We start from the raw sequence: 16,742 nt of genomic DNA on the forward strand, positions 1-16,742 counted from the left end.
TTCCCCTTCATGCAAAGTTTGGCAGTTGCTAAGCCTGAGAATATTAAGCCCCAAAAAAAGGTATCGGGCCAGAGCTGGCAGAGCTTTCATCAGCTGTGTTAAAAGAGAAAAGGATTTCATACACACACACACACACACACAGAGGGAGAGGCAGAGCTCGAGAGAGAGAGAGAGAGAGAGAGAGAGAGAGAGAGAGAGAGAGAGAGAGCGCAAGATTGAGTTAGAGAGAGTGAAAGAGGGAGAGAGAGGGAAAGGAGGAGAGATCGACAGAGACACAGACAGAGCGAGAAGGAGTGAGAGATAGGGAAAGCGAGAGACTTGTCAAAGATGTCCGGAGGCTTGAGTACACACACTCACACTGCTGATTCCTCTTGTCTCCAGCGTTCTTGAGCGGCAGACAGACGGGGCAGTCGTGCCGAGTGCAGTTCTTCCAGTGGGAGATGATCTGTCTGGACGAGGCACAGTGCGCCACTGGGAGAGGTAACAGAGAGGGGGAGAGAAAAGGAGGGACAGGAAGAGACAGAAAGAGTGAGGGAGAGAGAGAGGGAGGGATGGATGGATGGATGGATGGATGGATGGATGGATGGATGGATGTGGAGAGTGATCAAGTCAGAGACAGAGAGAGTGAAAGAATGGTAGAGAAGGCAAGACAGGGAGCAAAAGAGGGATACAGATCATCATATGTTTGGTTGAGCCTTTTACAAAGAACATAGAGGACAACAGTATACTCTACTTATTGGGTGGGGCACTGTGCTGAACAATATAGCTTCATTATTCACCTGCTTGGCCGATGGAACTTAAAAAAAATATAACTACTAGTTGTTTTTTTTGTACAAGTTTACAGTAATTAATATCTCAATTTACAGCCATTAAAACATCCTCACACACATACCACAACAACACACAACAACACACAACAACACACAACAACACACAACAACACACAACAACACACAACAACACACAACAACACACTCCCTCTTCTCTCACCCTGGCAGGTCTTGCCGGCCTGGCAGTGCGTCATGTGGTTGAGGACGTTCTTCATGGTGCGGCAGTGGGGCAGGTTGCAGGGCCGCATCTCGCCGTTGGCCTGCTCGCGCCGCTGGCACTTGTGCGCGTGCAGCAGGAGCACAAGCTGCTGCTGGATGAGCTTGCGCTTCTCCGGGTCGGCAGTAGGGGGCACTCCGACGCCGCCTCCGACGACCCCTGGCACCCCGCTCACGCCGGGCGGTGCCCCTGTGACGCCGCCGGGACCACCCGCCCCGGAAACGCCCATGCCACCTCCCTGAGCGTTGGGCAACATGCCCGCCGCCCCTGGGCCTGATGCGGGCACGCCACCTGCTGCCGACGGCTGGGATGGCTGTGGAGGAGAGAAGGAGAGTTAGATATGGAGGTGTTAAGTGGGGTGAGAGAGAGAGACAGAGAGAGAGTGAGAGAGCGAGAGAGCAAACTATGCAACAGTGCCAACAGGTCTGCATTAAAGTTGCAGTGCAGATGTTTTTGTTCTCCTATCAGATATATTTTAGATAGTTGAAAGAATTTTCACATTGCCAAGCTTGGAGAAGAGTAATGTTTCAGTTAATTTTGCATTTTGCACCAATCCTTCTAAAGTGTCAACGTTGGCTTGAGAAGTGCTGCACTAACTTGATATTGGTTACATTAGTAAAATGCATGAATGATGAGACATGTTTCTTTCACACTTTCCACTCTTGAATGTGCAAAGTGAAGAATGAACACCAGCAGCAACCACTCCAGCTCATGAGCCAAACATGGAGAGAAAGAAAAAAAAGTGAACACAGGAGTTGGAGGGTCAGTACAGCTTGGGAATTTCCTGCTACTAATGTGCTAGGAACTTAACAGCCAACACCACAGCACCGCTCAGTATAGTATAGTACAGCAACGGGTTTGGGTCCTCATGAAGTGGGTGAGGAGAGAGAGAGAGAGAGAGAGAGAGAGAGAGAGAGAGAGAGAGAGAGAGAGAGAGAGAGAGAGAGAGAGAGAGAGAGAGAGAGAGAGAGAGAGAGAGAGAGAGAGAGACAGACAGAGAGAGAGACAGAGACAGAGACAGAGAGCGCATGCAAGAGACCGGGAATAATGGATGGAGACCAAGAACACAGAGAGGAGAAGAGAGAAACGTCTGTAGAGCAGTGGTGCCCAAACTGAGGGCCTGGATCCCCAAGGAGTCACAGAGATACTGCAAGGGGAGGTCGCGGAGAGAAGGGAATGTTTGCATGAAACCTTGAATATATGCCTTCATAACATTTCTATACATTGTTAGTAACATCCATGCAAATCCATTTATTTACCTTTACTGTATTTTACATTATAATGTAGCAAAAAAAAAAAAGTGTTTGCATTTGGGGAATTGGAGATGGGGTGGTCGCAAAAATATCTGTAAAAAGACCAAAGGGGCGAACCCAGCAGAAAAAGTTTGGGAACCACTGCTGTAGAGGAACACAAGCGCAACAGAAAGAGTGCTAGAGGGGCCGCGATGGAGCAAAAGAAAGAGTGAAGAGAGCCACAGAGAGAAATAGAGGAAGGAAAGAAAGATAGAGGGAGAAAATGTAGAGAAAGAACAGCAGCACGTATGTGCTTACAAACCAAAAGCAATGGGCCAAGTGGATTCATTAGTTACAATCCATTGCCACATATTCCAAGTTACCTGGTATTACCTGGGCAATTCAACCAGGTGATTTTTCAACCAGGTAAGCACCTGGCTGAACTGGACAGGTAAAACCAGGTCACTTGGAATATGTGGCACTGGATTGTAAAACGAATGAATTCAGATTGCCCATCACTGACAACCAAGGCTTGACGTAAACTTTTTTTGCTCACTATCCTCTGTGTCCAGCGGTTTTTCCAGAGTCACTAGCCACCTTAGCCTTTCTATTAGCCACAGTTTCAATACACAGTGGCTAGCGAGACCAACATTATAACTAGCCACAGCCAAAGTTTTACCCTTTTCTGGCTGGTTGGCAGGTGCCAATGTCAAGCCCATCCCATCATCCATGACAATCAACCAACGAACCAAGTAGCACTCACCATGGCGCCCATCCCTTGCATGCCGGGCTGGGGCTTCTTGTCCATGCTGAACTGGGCGAGACTGTTGGACATGCCGGCCTTGTTCTGGAGCTGCGGGGCCAGCCCAGCTCCACCCAGACCCTGGCCCCCAGCCTGGCCATAGGGGCCCCCATAAGGGCCCGCGTTACCCATCATGCCCATCTGTAAAACGGACAGTGGTGAGATAGAGAGATAGAGAGAGAGAGTGTGTAAGAGAAGGATGAGTTGTGGAAGAGGGAAACAGACAAACATACAGAGAGGGTGGGGGCAGAGTTAGCGTACATATTAAAAAGGTGTGAGTTTACATTCCATCAGTTTAGCTCCGTCTTGCACACACAAACTTGCCACATATCAACTTCTGATTGCCTCCATTTCACAGATCAAGAAGAACAAAAACAAAACAAAAAGACACAACAAAATGGACAGCGTGTCGTTTTAAGGGACATAACCACGTTTGTTAAAATTTCAATTTCTTTGAAGTGCATCAATTTAAAATCAATACACTAAAGTAAAGCAACCAAAAACAACTGACACAAAATTATCAGAAAGCACGCTGCTTGAGTATAGTAAAGCCTTAAGGAGAAAGACCTGAGTGGCATTATCTGTATGCAGAGGGGGGTGTCAATGACGCCAATAAAAACAAACAGTAAAACCTCCGCCACTTTCACTCGGAGTTGCTTAACTCCCCATTCCTCGCCGACACGACCACTTTAAATAACGACCATCCTTGCGGCCCGAAGACACACGAGGAGAGGGAGAGAGTCAGAAAGAGAGAGGGAGAGAGACAGAGAGACAGGGAAAAAAAGTGAAAAAAGAGGAAGAGACAAATTAAGACAGCAAGAGTGCAAGTAAAAGGAGGAGAGCAAAGGGCAAACAAGAGGGAGAGCGAGAGAAAGCAAAAGAAAGAAAAAAGACAGAAAGAAGGGAAAAGAGAGATCAAGAGAACGGAGGGCGAGGAATAGAAGTTAAGACGGAGAAAGACGCATTTTGCTCCAGGCGGGCTGCAATTCAGCTGAGCTTTGCGGCTCATCCGACAATGCCTGAGCCACAATTAAGAGCGGCCATCTTGTCCGGGGGGCCGCGCAGTGCTACAGAGCAGGCTGCCACTCCTCGTCAATTAAGTCACTAATTAAGGGCTCCGTTAAGACATCCCCGACACATTACAGCACACAACTCAATTACCACAGCAGCAAGGGAAGTTGAAAGCCCATCACTCAGAATAACACATAGATGGACAGACAGCGAGAGACAGCGAGAGAGAGAGAGAGAGAGAGAGAGAGAGAGATCAAGAGGTGAAGAATGAATGGCTACTGTTATTTTTGCCCATCTATCTGTCTGTGTCGTCATCTCTCTTTCACTGCACTATGCTCTCTGTTCCTGTCTTCTTGAAGAACCCTCTATCAACACATGCATTTTAAGTGCAAGAAACAGCTAAAACAGCAAGGACATATAAAGAAGACCTTTGAATCTTTGCTAACGAAAGCAATAATAATTAAAAAAAAAAAAAAAAAACAATAACAAAAAAATACCACACACAACAGGTGAATGACTTAATGATATGCAATCCAGTCTTCTTGCAAGTAGTGACTTTTGTTTTTGATCAAACGTCCCTCCAATAAAAGTCACAATTTCAACTCAACACAGTTTTGACTTCTGTTTATTCTTACAATGAAATTCCAAAACATTTTTCCCTCTGAAGCTGACTGACCAATATTGCCAAAAAACACTCTCTACTTAGAACTTTGCCCCCTTCTTACATTAGTGCAACTTAATGTCTCCACACACACACGCGCACACACACACACTCACGGACACACAAAGGTGGCTACTTCTTCCTTCCGTCCTTCCTACCTTGTTCAGTGCTCCAGGTTGCTGTGCTCTCAGTGCGTTCTGGCCAGCCACTCCTCCTCCCTGTTGCTGCTGTAAAGTCTCAGCCAGCAGGTTGCTGTTGCTGCCCATCCCCTGATTCGGGTAGCCCATCCTGGGGGAACCGTTTAAGACCTGGCCCCCCATGCCCTGCTGGGGCCCCATGCCTTGCTGCTGTCCCGCACCCTTCTGGGTACCCATCATGCCCCTGTTCATGCCCCCCACCATGCCAGCCATCTGCTGCTGCTGCTGCTGCTGCATGAGACTGGCTTGCTGTTGCGGGGACATGTGCTGCTGCGACTGGGGTCCCATTCCCTGGTGCCCGCCCGGCGACATCTTCACGCTGGCCAGGCCGGGCAGCCCCATGCTGCCCCCTGGTCCTGGCCCGCCGGCCTGGTTGGCGCCGCCGTTGTTATTGGCCCCGGGCCCCTGCTGTTGCCCCCCGGAGCGCAGGAGCTCGGACAGCTGCTTGTGCTTGGCCGCGGCGTCCTGAGGGCCGCCGGGTCCAGGTCCGGGTCCCATGCCCACCAGCCCCCCCATGGCGGAGCTGGGGCCACCGCCGAGGCCCCCCAGGCTGGTGTGCAGCTGGTTGAGATCGCCGCCATTGGCCAGGCCCAGTTCCGAGGAGCTGATGAGCTCGTCCGGGAGGTCGTGTTCCAGGTCGAAGAGAGAGCCAAAATCTGCATGGGGGGTGGGGGGTGGGGTGGGGTGTAACAGACAGACACGAAGGAGGCGACAGAGATACAGCAAGAAAGATACAAGGAAGGACGGAGAGATAGACAAACAGAGAGACAGGTAGACAGACAGACAGAAAGCATGCAGAGAGACAGACAGACACAAAAGAGGTGACAGACAGAAAGACAGACAGACAAGGAATCGACCGAAAGATAGAGACATGCAGAGACAACAGGACCAGGTGACAGAAAGACAGGTACACAGAGAGAGACAGGTAGATGAGGGAGGTGATGGACAGAGAGGCAAACAGAGACGGGTACAAAGGATAACAGGCAGACAGAAAGACAGAAATGCAGGTAGACAAACAGTCAGGCAGGAAAAAAAGAAAGGCAGTGACAGACAGACAGACAGAGGTAGACAGAGAGAGGGTGGACAGGAGAAACAGAAGGAGAAGAAATGGAGAGAATGACAAAAAGCAACATTAGTATTGGTGTAAAATACACACAGTTCTGACTCTAGAACAATGACAACGAGCCACTCCACCAACCGACACACACAAACTTTACTTGAGAAAAAAGAAAAAAAATGTTTTGTAACTTGAATACCGTCTCTGCCCGAGGCGTGTTGATTTGCAAGAGAGAGAGAGAGAGAGAGACAGAGAGACAGAGAGAGAGAGAGAGAGAGAGAGAGAGAGAGAGAGAGAGAGAGAGAGAGAGAGAGAGAGAGAGAGAGAGAGAGAGAGAGAAAGATGGGCTTCCCGCCGAGGCAGAGCTGGTGAGGACTGTGGAGACAGCGTGTGAGAGCGGGAGACAGCGTTGGTGTTAGTGTGGTGCGGTGTGGTGTGGTAGCCCCTCGGGCGCTCTGTGGTTTTGACTGGGTGCCAGAGGCTGAGTGGATGCTGTAAGGTCGTGGCACCATGCCGGCCAGAGGTAAACACTGGCACCCCGGTAAGGGCAAACAACACTAATGCACGCGCACGCACACAAATGCGCACACACTCCTTCAATCAAACACACACACACAAACACACACACACATGCAAGCACGCCCACAAAACACACGTCGCGCACACCCACCCATATACACTACAAGTATTGGTGGGCAGGCGCACGCACGCACGCACGCACGCACGCACACGTATGCAAGCATGCACGCCCACAAACACACGCATGCGCACTTACCCACCCATATACACTACAAGTATTGGCAGGCACGCACACACTACCTCAAACACATACACACACGCCATACACTACAACTACTGGCGGACACACGCCTTCACACTTCAAATGCTTACTTAAGGGGCGGACCTTTCGGACTGCAGAGATTTCCAAAGCAAACACAATCATATTTCACTGACACAACAGAAAATAAACAAGCATGACCACCAGACTGACAATTACTAACCTTACCATCTGAGGATTGACACCATAATGCTGGATTTGTGCGTGTGTGTGTGTGTGTGTGTGTGTGTGTGTGTGCGTGCCTTTTTGACAATCAAGCTAACATGATTGATGCACTGGGCTGTTAAATGGCAGCCTGGCAAATTACACCCGCGTCATTGGCTGCTACAGTTTGTGAAGGAACGCATGCAGACTGGAGGGCATAAGTAACTTAGCCAAACAAACAAACAACAAAGTCCACAACTTTTCCATCTTCATCACAAACTCACTGGGTGGAACATGATAATAATAATAATAATAATAATAATAATAATAATAATAATAATAATCATCATCATCATCATCAATCTATAGCTTCTCAGTTTTCTCACCGCTTCCTTTGAATTTGCACATCGTCTTGGTGTTTACAGTGCTCCAGAGGCACATGCACCCGGGGAAGCAGGATAGGACAGCCCACAGCCTCCCCAGCTGTCAGTCAGATCCACACCACCAGCACCACTACTATAGCCAGGCTGTGCCCTCCTAGTGACGAAACACTTCCAGCGTTGCAACTAGTCAGGTCAAGAGCAATCCAAGTACTTTCTGCGTTCCCGAAAATACGGGAACTCCTCCCACTTTGTCAGCAAGCAAACAACCATAAGCAAACCAAGGGAGGCGGGTCAACCATGCCGTTTGGGAAATGTTAATTGTTATGCTCTTGGTCAGACCAAGTCTCGAAGAGATTTGAACGTCGATGATAATCAGCCTACTCTACTCTGCCCCTTCTCTTCATCCAGAGGTGGCGCAACACTGAGAGTCAGTTCACGACACTTGGAGGACCTCACTTAATTCTGAAGTAACAGCAAACCAGTGAGGCACATATTGAAGTGAGATGACTGTGTCAAGTCGACTTTGTTGTCAGTTACATGCACTGGTTACAGAATGAACTGAAAGCTCGTTTCTTACCTTCCCATGCAAGGACATGGACATTTTGGAATGCATGCTAAAATAAAATAATTTAAAAAACGAATAGCAGTAGTCACTATTGGTGACTCCAGATAACACAAGATGAGGGGGGTCCATTTATAAAGATCATAACCACTGAAAATGGCCTCTGTCTGGGGAGCTTGTGAAAAGCGGTTATCTGATGGATTAATGACTGGCATCTGAAAGCAGTACAATTTCCAACATTACAACCCACCAACCCTACAAGTTTAACACCCAGACAGACAGCCCCCTATCCAGCAGAAGCAATCTGTGCCAAAACGCATACATCACTTCAAACGTCTTGCTGACAAATGGGACTGTCAGCCATTTCGAATTCACAGCCCCATGTTCCCCCCTGTTTTCAGAACTATGGGACAAAACAACGGGATAACAGCAAACAAAAATCAAACTCTTGCTAGAATCTAGACAACTTGTATGAATGAATGGTTAATGGGACAATTTCCGGCATGTGAAGAATCTTGACAGAATCAGCAAACTGCCCATGGTGCGGCTATCCCATTTGGATAATTCAACCAACATCAAGTCGGACGAAACATAATCCGTTGTGTTCCTTTTGTTAATCTTAGTTATAATGAATTAGTGGCCTACTACACATTTTGAAGCATCAGCTCAGCATGATTTGCAGAGGCAATGGAGGAAAACACAACCGCTAGCATGGAGAAGTAAGCTCTTCTACTATGAGCAACACATACCCATGGGTGTTTGTATGAAAATAGTAGTGTGTTAAAAGCATCGAGACTTACTTCTTAATACTTGTGTTAAAACATTCGTCAACGGTTCAACTAAAATAGCCCACCTATCCAAATTCGTATGTCGATTTTCTGTCGGCGGGTAGTTGACTTGTGGCTAAACCACTGTCCGGTACACTTTTGCACAACAAAGTTTACATCCCGTCCAAAACAGTTAGCCTACATCCTCACTTCTATGCTACCCTGTGGCTTAAGGCGTTTGTCACTCAGTTCAAGTGCAAAAGTCAAAAGGGAGGCGAGTCTCATCCCAGCCGATTGAAACTGAACAATAGATATCAAGATGCAAAGAAAAATGACCGCACATAACTGATGGTTTCTGATGGGAACTTCACACACTTTCTCACTCACACAAGTGGACATTTACACCACAATCCACAGCATGGCAAAGGAAACCATACAACCAGTGATCTAGGGTTGTTTTTTGGGGATGGCACATATACAGAAGAAAAACTTAAAGTTTGTCGTTGTTTCCCAAGCTTCGGTCTACAAGCCCAGTTAGCTTCAAGCCGTCCACTAGCCAGCAAACTAACAATGGCAGGGTGCACTGCTAGAGTTGCATGGGCCTGCGACACATCTATCTGTTATTGGCTAGCAGTCCTGAACTGTGGAGCTAAGGGAAAGCTACGGTTTGCCAACTTAAAAACTGTGGCCGATCACGACACGCTTGAATCAGAGATACATTCTGTGAACAGTGAAGCAGTAACGACGATTAGCTAAGTCGAACTAAGTTTCAAAGATGATGGACTTGCTAGTTGGCTAACTAGTTTGCTAATTAGCGTCGAATGCCAAAGGCTAAGCTAGCCAATAGGCTTTTTGACGCTAATGTTATCGAAACACTGAAGCCATTCTAGCTAGGTTTAATAGCACCTAAGCTAAGCCTATGCATTACTGATTGACGGACAAAGTGTCATTACCTATTAGAAATAGTTATCGTACAATATGCTAAGCCACACTCAGACACACACTTGGGGAAGTTAAAATGTTTTCATTGCAATGTGAGAAAATACACTGCATGGCTGTTTGACAATAAACTTCAGAGATAACTTGTAAATTACTCGGCCAGCGTCTTTCATAAACTATCGTTTACTAGCATTAAGAAAACGATTTGGAAACGTAAAGCCCTTCATGGATTGTGGAATTTAGTGTAAGATATCACGACTGGTTGACTGACAGTGACAATTCATGGATAGGTCACATCTGCAATGGAAGTAATGCAATAAACGGAGCTGATTAACCTTTACCATTAGTCAAAGCGATAAAACAAACTAGATCATCTGGCTAACAAGTTAGCTAACACCATTACAGAGCTAGCGACCACAGGGATGGCTAGTAAGCTAGCTGGTCTGTGTCAAGCTAGCCTAAGCTAGATCTGTTTAAGTCCCACATACAAACTAGCAAGTTTGGTAGCTAGCTAGCTAGCTTCCTACGACAAAATAGAAACCATCACTCATCATTCCTTCAAATTACTATGTTAAGACCCACTCGTTATTAAATAATAAATCGATTAAAATAATACAAGACCACAACAGGAGAAATAAGTATTATGTTTACCGTTTCCATCGCTGGCGGAGACAGAAAGTGCCGGAGAGGATAGTTTAGGCCTCTTGGCTGAAGGCGGGCCAGAGTCCAGAACGTTCTCGGCCATATTTTTTACGAATTAAAAAATATATATCCACAGAGATAATCGTCTTTGCCTCTTTCCGAAAGATATTTTTCGTTTATCTTCATAAAATTTGACTTTTCCCCCTCCTTTTTGGGGACGAAGGGGGGGAAAGTCCCGTGTACAAAATACTCCTCTTTCCTGGGTTCGCCTCTCGATTTCAGCTTCGGCGTATCAACCCCCCTCCCCAGTCGGATTTTTTGTTCTTTATAAATTTCTGCAAGCGGCGGAGGAGGGAGGGGGAGTCGGCGAGAGGGAGCCACACGTAGCGGCTCTCGACCAACTCGTAAACAGTTTTCACGTAAGAAAATTCTCTTAATGAATGTGTTATTATCAGTTATTTGCCTTTTACGTGCCTTTTGCAAGGAAGTGATGTTTTTGCAAGGGATTCTTGCCTAACGCACAGGGTTGAAGCAGTGCCCAAAGCATCGAAACATTTAACCATCAAACTATTTCAACATTTTTGAACAGTTTGCCAATCTACAAAATATATATTTTTAAAATAGGGGCCTATAGGCCTAAATTTATGTTTTAAATGTAGGCTGCTACAGCCCATGGTCAATGATGCATGGAGCAACCTCTCATATTCTAGGTGTCCTAAATTTTCCTGTTTCAAATTATAACTAGTAGGCCTATATATGTCATTATCATCATTATCATGATAACCCGTCATAACAAATAAATAGTCCCAAATTTAGCCCTGCCATTTTGATGATTCTCAAACCTAAAGGTGCACCAAATGCATCAGAAGGCCTATTCGGAATTGTGCAGTCTTGTCATGATGAAATTCAAAGTGTAGACCTACCTGTAGTCCTGCAGTGCCTATTCACTAGGCCTATATTTCCAACCATTTTTTGCATTCCAATTACTAAGAACTGCCTTATTTGGCAGCTAGACCTTCATGAGTTTTTCTGAGCGGTTTGGAAAAAGATGTCAGAGGCCTTCCCCAAAAGAGAGCAATTTCCACGATAAAGGACTGTTGATGCAAAGGCTATCTGTCATCCAACATTATAGATACAATACAACAACCACCATAATTCATCATGTGGATCGAGTTGTTCAAGTATTTATTTACAATGCTTTCCCAATGCGTAATACATGTGGTGTTACTAGTCTTTCTTGACCTTGGCCATCTCTTCCCTATTCCCTAAAAATTAGGAATCAAAAACCAGAAGCAAACCAAGGGAGGCGGGTCAACCATGCAGTTTGGGAAATGTTAATTGTTATGCTTTGGGTCAGACCAAGTCTCGAAGAGATTTGAAAGTCGATGATAATCAGGCCTACATGGCAGTATCAGACACAGGCCCATTGACAGCCTTGTCCGGGTCTGGACAAAACCATGTGAAAGGCCCTCATACTGCAGGCCTACTGTATGTACTGTAGCAAAGAGGAGGCGGTGCCTGGCCTCGAACCTGGGCCCCAAACGTGTGCTGTCTTTGACCACTACAGTGAAGAGCCAAATGTGTTGGCATGACAGTTACATCACACACACACACAACCCTAGTCACACCATCACACCATTTTCATCTTTGAGATGCAGACTCGTGCTTTACATACCCTCTGTGTCCCTCATGCAACTTGCCCCATAGTTTCCCTATCCAAAATGGCTCTGGTGTCAAACTCGAAGCCTGGTGGCCAAACCCAGCCTGTAATGTCATTTCACTTTGCCAATAGTTGAACCATATGCACCATTAATAAAGTATACTAGTAATACTGTGTGACTTGAAAATTTATGAGAGGGCCTATAGGCTAGTGTAGTGATCAGTGATCAGGCTAGTCTAGTATCAGTAGTGATATGATATTTCTCATTCATAGGTACCGTAGTCTACAATAGAATAGCCTACAGGTACATTTGAACTAGGCCTACATAATTGGAATGTTTGTGAAATTTGTCTCGCTTTAAGTATTACCGGGACATGTGTGCATGTAGAATATTTGAGTTAATACTGAGTTTGGCCTGTGACTTAGTCCCAGATTTTTTTTCTTTTTTGTCATTTATTTGGCAGGGACAATTACAAACATGACATGGCGGCAAGGTCATGACAAAACGTATGTGAATACATAGAGGGTTTATAGCCTGATGACTAATTTGCAGCCCCAGCCCCTGATCAGTCTATTCTAATATAACATCACATAAAACTATAGACATACAGTATATGGGGTGTGCAGAATTATTATGCAAACAAGTTTTTATATCATCATATCATCCATTTTATGCATATTTCCCCTCACCAACCTGTATGATCACAGAATCCTATTGGATTTAAGCATTCCAGGTCATGTATATTTGTATAATAAGGAGCCCAACATCCTACAGTATATCAGGTGTGCATAATTATTAGGCAACTTTGTGAACCTCTTGGAAAATGGGCCACAAAACACATCTAACAAAAACTTAATAGTCTATAAACAATTTGTAAGTCTTACAGAGGGATGTGTCATGATATTGCCAAGATATTGGTCACATGATCACAGAACTCACAAGCGCACCATCAGAAAGTGTCAGGCTTTTTTTTTTTACCTTGGCCATGTCTGAGTGATGAATACCTTCTGCTGGACACTCGATGTAGGTTTCAGTTCTGGAATATGCCAGCACTGTAGGGTAATACTTTTCTGGTGGTTTCACCTTGAATTATTTTAAAGATTTAGACAGCCACACCCCTCTGTAAACCTTCAAAATTATTTATTGACTTTCCAGAGTTTGTTAGATCTATTTTGTGGCCCGTTTTCCCAGAGTAAAACAAAGTTGGCAAATAATTATGCACACCTGATATAGGGTGTTGGTCTCCTTCAATCACACTCTCTCTTTTTATACAAATATGCATGACCTATGCTGAAATCCCATATGATTTCATGTTCATACAGGTTGGTGTATGAAAATATGCATAAAATGGATAATATGGTCAAAAAACTTGTTTGTCGAATAATTCTGCACACGGTGTACATCTGATCAACACATGACCTTAAAACATGATATAGAATCGCATGGAATTACAGCTCACACAAGTGGGTGGTGCACCTCTGATGGCCTCAAGGCAAGTTTTGAAAGCAGTGTTAGAAATTACATTTGCAATTCAATAAAGTTATATTTTCAGGAGACCTAGTGATGGTGGGGTCTGTTGTTAAAGTTGCCATTTTCAATATATGTAGGCCTAAAGTGCAGGGGGAAATGTTCATCGTATGTATGTTCATAGTTTGTGTTGATAGTATGACCCTTGGAGGACTTCTTAAAATTTCAGGTGGCCCAGTTTTCCACCCCTGCCCTCGACCTTTAGCTTAGTGGTACCTGTGCCTCCCACGTCAAACTGTTGAGTATCTGATAGGTTGAAAGTTCGAGCCCAGAGAAGCAGACTGTGCAGGATTACAATGTTTAGACAAGCTATGCCTCTTCTGGCATCATTTGTAGGTTTCAGAGTAGCTCTGCCTGGTTTCGAACCTGGGATTTCAGGGTACCAAATGTATTCTCTGACTGCTATGCCAAACACTCAAGGCTCAATAGCATGACAGTCAGAGCACATCATCAACCCAGTAGCAACATCACATCCCCCCTTTCTCACTGCACCAAAACGGGACAGCTCACTTGTTTGTGGGATTGGGAAATGACCTCGGACCATAATCGAAGAGGGTCCATAGTGTAATGGTATGATGCTCTAACCCACTGCCAAATCGCCACCAAAACAGAACATTTTAGCAATGAATAATAATCCCAATCCTGTAATCATAACTAGAGATTTTTGGTCATTCAAAACCAATAAAGTATGACTCAAGCCTGTTGAAGGCTGCTATAGAGTGACTGAAGATGGCCTGAGACAAGTCATGTCTGTAACCACTTTCAGTCAGTGCAGTTTACAACAGATGCAGAATTAGAGTGCATTTAGTCCCATTTGATCAGAGCTAGACTGGGACCAGAAAATGGCATGGTCATTTTTGTTTCAGACCGGTCCTCCATACAACTTCCCAGATTACAGGCCAAACTAAAGTTGATGTCTGTGTAAATTAGAATAACTCTTAGAAGATAAATATTTTAATTTACGTTGAAGGGTTGGGTCACTTTCCTACGACAGTATATTCTGACTGATTGAGTCCATTGTAGATACAGTAGCTGGCCTCTATGGGGGATAAAAGATTTTGGCCCACTGGAGAAATGCCATGTATGCCAGATTATTAGTCCCAGTAATTAGCAGATTCAGGTACCTTGTATATTGAGCCTGGGGTGGCAAGCCTAAAGGCCAGAGGTTTACAAAGGTGTGTTCAACTTTCAAATGGCACACTGTAAAAAAATTAAAGGTTCCTTGAATAACCTTCCGTTTGCCTTTCCGTGGGTGAACCTCTAAACCAGGGGTGTCAAACTGAAATCGACTGAGGGGCAAACTCAAAATCTGGAACGGAGTCGTGGGCCGAACTCAATATATATATTTTTTAAATGGACTAAAATTGTGCATATGCAGGGTGTGATTTGTAGGGGGGGATGGGGGGATTGTCCCCTCTTCTGGTTTTGATATTGTCACTTTTTCTACATGATTTCAGTCATAGCTCAATGTAACTCCATTTGATATTGCTTAAAATCTGAAACATATCCCCCACTCTGGTTTTATGACAAATCACACCCTGTGCATATGTATATATGCATAGTATTCATAGTTACATTTCACACACAATCTTTTCCATCATATATCGCAGTTCAAATAAGGGATGCACCGATACGCATTTTTTCACTTCCGATCCGATCCCCATATGGATATCTGCCGATACCGATACACCGATCTAATACCAAAACCACATATAGGCCTATAAATCGGTTTCAACTTGAGGTAGGCCCAAGTACACTATTTAGTCAGAAAAGGGAGTCAGAAGAACAGGAAACCATGAATAAGTAAAAAGTAAAAAGTAACAATCCCATCCTGAAAACTAATATGTAAGTGTTGTGATTTCAAATTAACATTACAGCTGGCTCAATGTCAGTATTAGGACACTTCCGATACTTTGGAAAAATTCCGATCCGATCTCTGAATTATGTTGATAGGCCTATCTGAGTCTAATACCGATACATCGATACCGACGTCCCATCCCCAGTTCAAATGTGCCCGCACATAATATTATTGTAATATTATTATTATAATTATTAACAATATTATTGTGTCGCATATGGGTGTGAGCTGTTTTAGTGGCCTGGGCCGACTCTTATTCCTGTGACACACCAAATTTCATGTTCAATCTTGTGCTATACACTGATGGTGCTATACATTGATGGGGTATGTGGGCCAACTGTAATACACATCTGAAATGATCTCGCGGACCAAATAACATGACTCCGCGAGCCAGGTTTGACCCCCAGGACTGAGTTTGACATGCCTGCTCTAAACGCTCTCTGAGGTATAGGCGATCTGAAGATTTTCTTGAAGGTCCCTCAGCAAACTTTTAGAGCAGTGGTTCTGACCTAATCAGACTTCACCTAATCATAAGTCTGCCAACTGCCCCCTTTCATTCAACTTTCATTTTACTACTTGGGGTAACCTATAAACGTTCTGTGCAGAACATTGGAATTCTTTGTCGAACTGATGTGTTATCTATAGGTTCACCAGAGAACTTTTAGATAACTGAAGCTTGAACGGGCCTTCAGAGAACTTTTAAAGGTTCCCCTGAGGAACAGGTTCTTCAGTTATCCACAATGGGAACCCCTTAAAGGAACTTCTTGAGGAACCTGCAAGAGATCCTCTGTTTCCTCCAAGAACCTTAAGGTCAGGGCTGTAAAACATAAGCCCCAGGAGCCGGATGCGGCCTGCCAGATGGTTCAATCCAGCCCCAGACTTGCAGAGAAAAAAAAACTAAGAATGTCAAACTAAGATGTACAATTTTAGCCCCTCATAAAATGTGCTGCAGTTGTCTGAGATTTTAGGTTTTTGACACTTGAGAACAAATATCTTTTTCAGTCAATGCTCCTGGGTTAGGGTTGTAATCTCACCGCTGTAATCCACCTTGAGATGATTGACTAGCAATATGATTCCATATTTTGCAAATATGTTACTGGTCCGGTACACTTGAGATCAAATAGGCTAAATAGGTATGTGGCCCCTGAACTGAAGTGAGTTTGACATCCAGGTTTCCCCTCAGTGACAAACTACAGCTTTTTGGAAGAACTTTTATTTTTTAAAGTTCAGACGTGAAATTCTGACAGTGAAATTCAAAGACAGTGAGGCCTAAACTTTGCAGATGGCATACACCAAATGCAAACACAAAACCCATGAAAACCCAAAACAAAGTTAAAATAAAAAAATACTTATGTACAGGATGTAGTGAAAGCAGAAAGACAGATCACATTTAGAAAGTATTTCTGATGGTATT

The 16,742-nt window shown here is 44.7% G+C and overlaps 1 protein-coding gene across 3 annotated transcripts in view; it reads right to left on the reverse strand.

Annotated features, from left to right (window-relative positions):
- The window catches only part of ep300a (E1A binding protein p300 a), a 40,331-nt gene extending 29,736 nt beyond the window's left edge, over positions 1 to 10,595 (reverse strand). For 2 of the 3 annotated variants that reach the window (XM_063222048.1, XM_063222047.1), the window contains exons 1-5: positions 10,292 to 10,595; positions 4,912 to 5,606; positions 3,043 to 3,222; positions 991 to 1,360; positions 352 to 471 (exon numbers count right to left, since the gene is read on the reverse strand). In XM_063222048.1, the coding sequence (XP_063078118.1) occupies positions 352 to 471; positions 991 to 1,360; positions 3,043 to 3,222; positions 4,912 to 5,606; positions 10,292 to 10,385 (1,459 nt within the window). In that variant the 5' untranslated portion in view covers positions 10,386 to 10,595. The remainder of the gene's footprint in view (positions 1 to 351; positions 472 to 990; positions 1,361 to 3,042; positions 3,223 to 4,911; positions 5,607 to 10,291) is intronic. The other variant, XM_063222049.1, reaches the window with a different exon arrangement.
- Between the last annotated feature and the right edge of the window lie 6,147 nt (positions 10,596 to 16,742).

The sequence above is a fragment of the Engraulis encrasicolus genome, chromosome 17, assembly GCF_034702125.1.
Source record: "Engraulis encrasicolus isolate BLACKSEA-1 chromosome 17, IST_EnEncr_1.0, whole genome shotgun sequence".
Classification (NCBI taxonomy): domain Eukaryota; kingdom Metazoa; phylum Chordata; class Actinopteri; order Clupeiformes; family Engraulidae; genus Engraulis; species Engraulis encrasicolus.